Here is a 10,009-nt window from a genome sequence, read left to right as displayed (position 1 = left end):
GCATGGCACCCATGATTTGACCTTCATTATCAAAAATTGTTAATATAGCAAAGACATCAATTTACCATCACCTAGCTTTAAACCGGGCATTGGCCAAGATTTCTTTCATTTTTGTTCAAATAGTCTGCAGCACGTAAATTCAATGTAAATTGCTACACTGCTTTTATGACGATGATCCATGAATGCGTTCATTGACGGTAATTGACAATGTAAAGGCGCATTGTCGAGTTCTAATCATATGAGTATTAAATAGTCTGGATCTCAGAAACCAGACAGAGTTTGAAAGCAAATATTTTTTGGCGACCTGACAAAAGGCATGGAGCATATGTGTGAGAAGTTTCAATGAAATTGACCAAAAAATTTGGAAATGGATAGCTTTTGCGCAGACTAACAGACAGACACAATGACAAAATGGGATTTAATAGTAAAGATGTTTCCATTACCCATCATGATTAGTAGCAGCTAGTTATTAATGTGTTGACTTGCTATTTATTTTATCATGCATGGGCAGTAGTTTCATTTCACGTTATATTTTCTGTTTTTCATTCATGCAAGTTCACGCAGTATAGGAATATAAAATTATATTTTATGCCTTTGCACTATTTATAAGAGTAACTAACTTCTTGGCAGGTAGTGACACTGATATAGAGTAACACTGATATAGAGTGACTCACCGGCTGATCATGACTGAGCTAAACAAAATTGGAATTGCTGGGCCAGAATATCTTCGGGAAACCCTCACCAATTGCAGTGACCCCCTTAAAGCTATTGAAGAGTTCCAGGAACAGAACAGCATATTGCTTCCTTCTCTCAAGCCTGCCCTTCATTTCCTCGATCTTCACTCCATCAATAGAGTCGATTTTCACACTTCTGGTATCTTACATACTTTACAGACATGTCAAGGAATGTTTGTTCAACCTGGCATTTTTGGTTTCTTTAGTTATTAAGTTGAGGGCCAAGCAAAGACATAGCCCAACGCATGAGCTCATTTTACAGGCAAATAGTCATTTATGGTGGTATAACTCCTTGCGGATAGCAAGGAGTTATATAGGTCAATAGCCAATCAGTTCTTTATATGAAGTTGTACTTTCTGCAGTCGTAGATGTGCTACGAGAGGCACTCATCAAGCAGATAACAGACGTGCACGAGAATGAGCCGGAAAGTGAAAGGATGCGCAAGTTAAATGAGATGCTAGATAAAAGCTTTCTGGTGATACGTGACAAGAAGCTCCAACCTGTTGCCATGCATATTATGAAGTTCATTCCAGAAATTAAGAAGGAATACTTGTCAGAGGTGAGTGTCAGCACCCTGCACTGCTGCTAAGTCACTCAGCGTTGTAACGAGTGTGTTACAAGTCTAGCATGTATTACAAATTCTCTCACATAGCATTACTATATGTATAAGTTATAATGCTATGCGAGCTAATATGGAATGCATGCTAGAACCGTTCTATCAAGTACCTACATTACAATAGTAACTCTAATGTTAGAAGGAATATAGCTATGTAGGTAACTTTGATGAGAAACAGGTAATTGGAATTTGTCTTTGTATGCTGGGCTTGATTAGTGATGATGACTTAGGCTACTGTAAAAAAGAATGCTGTTACCTTTTTGGATGCACAGCTCAAGTACTAAGTTTCGACTAACCGTTCTGATTGAATTTGGGCTAATCCCGTTTAACTCTAATATATATTTGTATAGTCATTAGTGATATTCTGTGCTTTCTGTTGTTTCAGATCTGCAAAAAAGTTGATACCATAAGATTCTTATAAAGTAATGCGTTTCTGTTTTTATTGTATTATGAAGACTTCTGCTGAAGGTCATTATTTTACTTATGTCTCTATGATACGCCATGTAAATATACTATGTAGATGTATATAAATCTCAAAGACTTTTATTACCCAGGCACCGCCGGGCATTCAGTAGTATAAATATATAAAGAACTAATCTTATTCTTAGGTGTTACTCCCTATTTTATTCCCTCAGCCAAGTGCGCCAAGTTTATTTAAAATTAGCTATTAATATGTAGGTACAGAAGGTTTTTGCACTCGCTGTAAGCTTGTTCTCTCAGCTTTTAGATTATGACAGACCTATAGTATCAGTAGAATGATATGAGTTGCTCAGATTACACATGATTAGTTGAAGTCTGTGGTATGCTCTGTCTGCAGTCTGTCTTCAGCGTCTGTCTATTCTCATCAGAGTATTAGCAACATACAATCTCTTATCGCTGTCTTATCTTTAGATAGAAAAAGATGAAGAGTTGTACAAAGCAGCGCCGAGAGAGGCCAAGCGACAGATATGGCAAGGCAATCAGAGCCTCTTTGGTGATGAAGTCTCTCCTATCCTTAACTCGTATATAAAAAGCAAACGAACTTTGCTCTTCGATCATAAAACTAGGAAAAACTTTTTTAATTTGTCACCGAAAGTTCGACGAAGCGATGAGTTTGTGCAGCAACTCGTTGACATGATTGGCCACAACATTGACCTCTATGATATGACCCTACAGTTCCTCAGGACATTGTACCTCCGCACACGTAATATCCAATACTGCACTCTCCGGTTAGTGGAATATTTGTGGGAATTTGTTTGACATAGATATGCTTTTATTAATTTAAAAATCATGAAAAGATAAACAGAATTTTCACCTTTAAGATTGTCAGAAAGCAATAAAAGACGCTCATTATTCTTGAAAAAAATAATGCATATCGAGTTGAGGTCATATGATATTGGTCTTGCCAAAAACTGCTAATTTGTCATGAAATGCCCAAAAAATTCATAAATTTATTTCATTCTAAGAAATATTTTTTAGTAGTTGCTTTTTTGTCAGTTTTGATGCAGTCACTCTTTGAAGCTAACAGTAATGTCTACTCCGTGGGATCTACCTAGGTTATTAGCCATTTCAACTCCATTGCCAGTTAGGAGTTGTTTACCTTTTTAATAAAAAAGGTTTCACCTATTTACTAACACTGTACCATTAATCACAGTTGAATATCTACCATTACTATGCTGTAAACGTAACATGTTTACTGTGTCATCTGACAGCTCTGACATTCTCATGGCCTTGCATGAACAAGAAGTTAATGATATTTGCTCGATGGATCCAAGCCATAAGTTTGCATGGTGCCTTGATGCGTGTATCCGTGAACATTTCGTCGATAATAAGCGGGCGAAGGAACTTCAAGGATTCCTCGATGGTATCAAGAAGGGGCAGGAGGAAGTACTAGGGTGTGTTATCATTTAATTATAGTAGTACTATTTACATGTACTGCACTTTTTCCACTTTTCTTCGGCTTTGTCGCCATATAGTTTCACACAATCTGCCAGCACAGTTCTGATTGGCTATTTAGGGTGTGAAGCTGTGGAATAATAATTCTGATTGGACATTAAGATGTGAAGCTGTGTAATAACAGTTTTGATTGGTCATTAAGGGTGGGAATCTGTATATTTGCCAATAATATTCCTATGATTATAAACATAGCTGATAAAACCGTTCAATAATGGTAAAAGTGTCATTCTAATCAATTTAAAATCCTTTCAAATTTATTCTAAAGATATTTCAAGACATGTTGGATTTCTCGTATCGCAGACTCGCTCACTCTCCAAAAACTGTTGAAAGGCAAAAGAACTCATACTCTGTATCACATTTTACTAAAAACTTTTTTTCATCACTGAACTCTGCTATTCATATGAATGATTGTTGCAATCTATAACTCTCGGTGTTTGTCTGTCGTCTGTCCAGTTAGATAAAAAAAGTTTTTGGAATGAAAAATACACTTCGCACAGGATTTGAACTCCGAACCTACAGGTCTATAGTAGGCCATGCAGTCACATTGCTATACAATGGATTAGCACACCACACTTATTACACCCGCCAATCTTTAATGCCGATTGGTTAAAATACTCACACTTCATTATGCATGCTTGAAGAGTAAGACGCAATATTTTCTCTTACCGCTGGCTAAAGTTATAATAACAGCTCGTATTTCAGAGCTTGAATAAGAACTTAAGTTACTCAAATTCATTGAGTAAAGAAACTTAACCAATTTTCTTTGCAAAAACTTTTTTTATTACCCGTGCAGGTCATTATTACAGGTCATTTAGCTAGTAATTATATATAGTGTAAGATAGTCAAGTGCTCAAGTCTTTCTATTTATGGCAGGGATTTGGCGATGGTTCTAGCTGATCCATATGCTCTGCACACGTGTTGTCAAACTTTGCTCAAACTGCTGCACACCTCTGCATCTGGAGAGAATCTTCCTAGAGTTGGTATTTCCACTCTTTAATCATCGGTTGTTTTTATTTCACTTTCACTGTCCCATTTATTGCTACTTCTTGTTTATCTACCCGTCAGTATCTGCTGCTGCTCTTTACCTAAAGAGTGCATGAAATCCTCTGTAGGCCAATGGAGACTATATCTTAATATTCCGTATGATCCAGTTAGGACTGAATGCATGGACAATGATGGACACGGCCAACTTCAAGGAGCCAAAGGTAGGCTATTTAGGGAACTGACCGCCTGTCAGGAATAAAGTGGCATTGTCAGTTACGGCAACTAAAAATTGGATTTTGAAATAGATTGGTATAGTATAAGTTTGAAGATACTTTCTCAGCTCTTGATAAGTCATTTATGTTGTTCTCTTCTCTCCAATCATCTTCTCTTACCTCTCCCTGAATGGTCAAGTTTTCATTATCACTATCTCTCTACCAAGTCAACTTCAGAAACATGCGCTTTCCCATCTGTACTGCCTTAATAATTGTGATGCGCTCACTGCTGACTCAACACGTCAGCATATAGACTGACCTCTCCGTAAGTTTATTTCCTTTTTTCAAAAATAGTTCATTCCTGATATTATCAACAGTTGTCTCTTTAAGCCGCCTTGAATAATCATATCTTCCTCTAAGTCACCCAAATGATATGTTTTGCTTCGAGTTACATTCTCTCTAGAGTTTCCTGATCACTCTGCGTAATGCTCAAAAATGTTTAACGTGTAGCTATGATGTTCCCTTTCAAGGCATAATAATCCTGGAATGATGCCCTAAGTCTCTCATATTGCATATTTATTTTTGACATCTCAGGATCAAAAAGATGTTTATATCAATGTCACCCATATCATTTGACAAGAGAGCAGTCTTTCTTTTTTTTAGGCCACCTTTCACCGTGGCAGTCCAGTTATATGTAATGAAGCTATCTATTCTTGTCTTTAGTTGTCCCACAAACTCATCACACAATTCCTGCCAGCTATCGAGTCCCTCATGGTAGATGAGCAGATTAGGTCACATTCGCAAAGACTCCCAGATGCAGTTGTAGAGTCCGCTGAGGATATCCCTTCTACTCTACATAAAACCATCACGGATAATGAGACTGCAGCCTATATCATGGTCTATTACGCCTCGCATGGTAAGTACACCGTTGCTCGACTTCTATAATACATGTACATCATGTGACTTACTTCAGAGCAAACTTCAGAGGAAAATATCTAGCAGTTTATTTTTATAATATATGTATTATGGCACTTAGTAATACATATGTTTTCCTGGTTAGTTTGGTCGTATAGTAGCAGTTGAGGAAGTTGTTTTTGTTCCATTGTGTTGATTATCATTTATTTGCTGTTACAAGTCAAAGGCTTGAAAGTCGGTTTTACAAACATAAAATTTGTTCAATGTTTAAAAGTAATTTCTTGTATATTGTTTACCAATAGAATAATATGTGTCTGTGCAAAACAAGTACTATTATCTTAAAAATTCATTCCTTAAATTTAAATGTTTTTTATGTTGTAGCAATAAACTCAAAAGAAATTCTCCTATATGTGAGTGTACTGGATGCACTCAAACATGAGGGAGACGTTGCGTACTGTGACACCCTCTTGCATAACCTTGTCAACGATATTGCTACTCACATCGACTTTATTATGGCAGCAAACAACCTCGTCTACATAGTAGATATGTTCTTTGGGGTAAGTGACTGAAGGAATGTGAGAGAGTATGTTTCTCTATATACAATGATCATCAAATATAATCAATGTTAGGAGGCGGCTTCATTCAAACTTCACTCATCAGGCAGCTTTGGAGTTCGTGCAATGTCGACCATATGTCAGTGTTTGAAATTGTGTAATGATCGGGGAGTCACATAAGACTACATTAGTATTTGCTGATTCATTGTTGGGATTTTTGGTTCTCTTCTGTTGTAATTGTTATTAATAATCTGACATCACTTTACTTTAGTACTTATATTCTAGTTATATACATACAGAGGAAATTTCTGCTATTAGTTTGTTTCCAAGTGCATTAACCTGGTTTAACTGCTACTATTTACATAGATTTCTGTGTGTATATATATATATATATATATATATATATATATATATATCCATGTAAATATATAAATCTCATTGTTTGTTTTTTGTTGAATCTTGTGTCCAGTTATAGCATTTAAAATTTACCAATGAAAAGTCTGCACAGCACCGGATTTGATCTCAGGACCTCCAGATCAGCAGTCAACGTAATCATTAAAGGTTGACTTGCAACAAAATTCACATTACAGTTATTTGATATCAAAAGATTCACCATGTCCTACTCTGTTGTGCTGTAGGCGCAAAATATATGGGAATGTGATTAAAAGCTCTTAAAAGCTAAAAAACGAACAGTTAATCGCAGCCACACGACACCGCCGTAGTTTGGATTCTCTTTCCAAAATGGCTCAAATAGGACGTAGTTGTTACAGGATGGTTTCTGTTTACACTTTCATGCAACCTCATTCGTCGAAATATTTTCACAAATATACTTCACGCATTCAATAAAACCAGGTCTATTGTTCTTCTAGTCTGTTTTATCGTCATTGTAATGCTGTCACTTTTAGCACTGATATCTTATAACTTACCGTAAAAATTAGTTAAACTTTTCAACCTTAGCTCGAAGGAGTTCATATAATTGTCTGATAATCATGACGAGCCTGTTGGTCACCTGTGATAATCGAAAAGTGCTGCAAAAATTTTTTGCAAAGGATTGGGGTCAGATTACGACTTGACGATTTGACCAAGCCGAAACAAAACTGTAAAGTAGCGAGCATCTATATTTGATACGGGGTCTTCGGTAAAACCCGAAGTGTTTGTCATAAACTAGTGCTACGATAAGTTTATATTGAGCTTTTTATTGGCCTTTCAATTCACGTGAAAACATCACGTGACAAGACAATAACCAAACTGTCATGACTACGTCAGAGAAATAAAGAGATGCCAATCTACAGCGGCTTTTCGTTTTTGAGCTTTCAAGAGCTGGTAATCACATTTCCATGTATTTGACACCTACAATACAACAGAATAAGACATGGTGAATCTTTTGATACCAAATAACTGTAATGTGAATTTTGTTGCAAGTCAACCTTTATGCTAAACGTATTACAATAGATTCATTGGTCAAATAGTCATTATATTGGTTAAGATACTCACGCTTAAATTGCTTGCTTGAGGTTAATAACTAGTACTGTTGACCATTACGCGTCACAATTACCTATTAAGCTAGCCCAAAACGCCGGTATTGCTTTAGTAAAGATTTTAGTAAAGATCTAGCTTTCCAGGTAAGTTACTCATATGCATAAGGTAGATTTTATTACCCGTGCAACGCCAGGCATTTTGCTAGTATATTCATATTCATTAATTCGTATAAAGTCATAAGTTACTCAAAAACGTTTTTATTACCTGCGCAACACCGGGCATTCATCTAGTGTATATATTATATGTGCATATATATACCGGTATATGTATATATAAATGTATGTATATATTACTTTATTGGCAATAATTTATTTCAAACAGAAATGCTTTCCCAATTATATATATGTATGTAGGAGAGATTCTGATTCTCTCACAAGATAGATTACTTACATTTGTTTTTATGTAAATATAGTGAGATGGTGTTAGTGAGTGAGAAACAACACTAAAATCTTTTTTATATTACACGAATATGCTGATAGCTTGTACTAGTAGCTGTTAGTGCTACTCTATCGGTACTTCTCTCTGCAGGATAAGATGAACAGAGATTCGACTACGCATCACCTTCTCAGACTATTTTGGCTCATACAAAGGAAGGTGTCCCCACCCATCATGCTAGAGCTTCTTGCTAGGATCAACATAGAGGGTCAAGTAAGTCGTATTTACCACTGTTTGTTATCAGTGTCAAACCTGTTTCACGCGGGTCGCAATTCGTATGCAGTATTGAGAGTAACCTGACAGGCTCTAATGTTAGTGTCTGTATATTAGACACGCCTCTGTCATACATATGAGAATGTTTAGCTTAATCAAACCTTCCTATCTTATTGACCAATGGGAATATTGTTGTCATAAGGCAAAGTGCTTATTGGGCAGATTTACATATTTGCAAATTTTAAGCTAAAAACAAGTCTTTTGAAATGCATTTATAGACCAATATTTTAGCAGTTCAGAGTAATATTTTATGCTTTACTGAACCTCAACCGATGCAAACGGTTTTACTAGGCTTTCAATTTCTTAAAAAATATGGAAGTCCTTGTGGCCACAGTTGCTACTTAGGCTATCATATGTAATGCCTTAGACAGTCTCGACTAGCTTAAGTTCGTTAATGGAAGTCCTTGTTGCCACAGTTGCTACTTAGGCTATCATATGTAATGCCTTGGACAGTCTCGACTAGCTTAAGTTCGTTAGCAATAATTCTCAATAATATTATTTTAAGGTAAAGGAATGCATCTAACAAATTTATATCTTTGTAGATACTTGAATTTACCTTAAAACAAAGTTTCTGTTGTGGTTTAATATCTGGACATATTGAATAGTATTATTCGTGCAGCTGCCTGTTCTGTCAGAGGTCACACCCGACATTGCTATAAAGTTATTGCGAGTTTTGGTTGCAAGAAAAGATTTTTGATTCTACTCTAAAAAATGAATCGTTGTAACCACCGCGACTCACGAGTTTTGCGCTGAACCTGTTGTTATAAAGGAGTCTGGATTAGTACTAAGGCTAAGCAGTCATGAGAAAACCCTAGTATATTGTTGTCTGCGTGTATGTGAATATAACTTCTTGCTGATAGGGTCAGTATTCAATGGGAACCAGGTTTTAGACTTCATGTATTTTCATTGGTTTAAATAAATTCCATTATCCATAGTTGAGAGATTTGGTATTTCTAGCTAAGATTCTGCTTGGCTAACTTACCACAGCTCAACTTACGGTTCCAGCTCTAAACCTGTGTAAAGGAAGTGTTCTTCCGCTGTTACTTGATTAGGTTTTACTCTTTGGTAACAAAAACACTGGAGATACAAATTTGATTGCATAATTCGGTTTGTCTGCGGCAGAAATGCGCATCATTAGCTCCGGTATAATTTCAGTAATTGCTCTGCCACAGCTCTCAGTTGAATTTATTTTGCTATAGGATGATGTGGTGTGTAACATGTACAAGTCACTGCAGGAAGTAGCAGACAGCGCCGGACCTCCTGACACATCAATGTCTATGGATGTAGACATGGAATCACCTCTTTCTAGTGTCCCTATGCCTACGCCGATGTATACTTCATAATAACACGCCTCTCCTCACAGGGCTACGAGGAGTATCCAGTAAATATATGTAGGCTGTTGAGGCTGTGTTTAGCTTCGCAGTTACACAAAGTACAGTCATCATAATCATGACACTTGTAGTCATATTGCTCATTCCATGTATAATTTGTACATATTTTAATATATCACAGCATCCATTTAATTTAATAATAGCACCCTGGCAGTCTAGCGACCGTGAGCTGTGCCGATAAAGCACAGAGAATAAGTATGGACACAATTATTCTGGTTAACAAGAGGCTGGTTGATGAAAGTCAGTCTATTGTTCTCACTGAATGTCGCGAGTTTGAGTCTCATCCAAAGCAATCTTTTTTTCATCCTCCAGCTTTGGATGGACATACAGACAGACATGGTTCTTATTATAAAGAAGATTTGATGGAAGTATCTACTATATGACAACATTGTAAGTTTCCCATTATCAGCATTGAAGCACG

At 36.5% G+C, this 10,009-nt stretch overlaps 1 protein-coding gene across 2 annotated transcripts; it reads left to right on the top strand.

The window, feature by feature from the left end:
- The first annotated feature begins 645 nt into the window (after positions 1-645).
- LOC137391146 (negative elongation factor B-like) lies at positions 646-9,708 on the top strand. Of its 2 annotated transcripts, none has more exons than XM_068077513.1 (10): positions 646-873; positions 1,097-1,293; positions 2,242-2,558; positions 3,042-3,224; positions 4,159-4,261; positions 4,398-4,490; positions 5,205-5,397; positions 5,778-5,953; positions 8,018-8,137; positions 9,397-9,708. In XM_068077513.1, the coding sequence occupies exons 1-10, from the start codon at positions 684-686 to the stop codon at positions 9,538-9,540; spliced, it is 1,716 nt and encodes a 571-aa protein (XP_067933614.1). In that variant the 5' UTR covers positions 646-683; the 3' UTR covers positions 9,541-9,708. The 2 variants fall into 2 exon arrangements, with proteins under 2 accessions (XP_067933614.1, XP_067933613.1); XM_068077512.1 differs by having other exon boundaries at positions 646-907; positions 1,068-1,293.
- Positions 9,709-10,009: the final 301 nt, after the last annotated feature.

The sequence above is a fragment of the Watersipora subatra genome, chromosome 3 (genome assembly GCF_963576615.1).
Source record: "Watersipora subatra chromosome 3, tzWatSuba1.1, whole genome shotgun sequence".
Taxonomy (NCBI): Eukaryota; Metazoa; Bryozoa; class Gymnolaemata; order Cheilostomatida; family Watersiporidae; genus Watersipora; species Watersipora subatra.
This window is presented reverse-complemented; position numbering and strand designations above follow the sequence as displayed.

Excerpts from the sequence above, each read along its gene's own strand:
- LOC137391146 (XM_068077512.1), top strand. The coding sequence starts at position 684 with ATGACTGAGCTAAACAAAATTGGAATTGCTGGGCCAGAATATCTTCGG. Across the intron at positions 908-1,067 it reads TTACAGACATGTCAAGGAAT|TTCTTTATATGAAGTTGTAC; the intron begins GTTTGTTCAACC and ends ATAGCCAATCAG. Across the intron at positions 5,398-5,777 it reads GGTCTATTACGCCTCGCATG|CAATAAACTCAAAAGAAATT; the intron begins GTAAGTACACCG and ends TTTATGTTGTAG.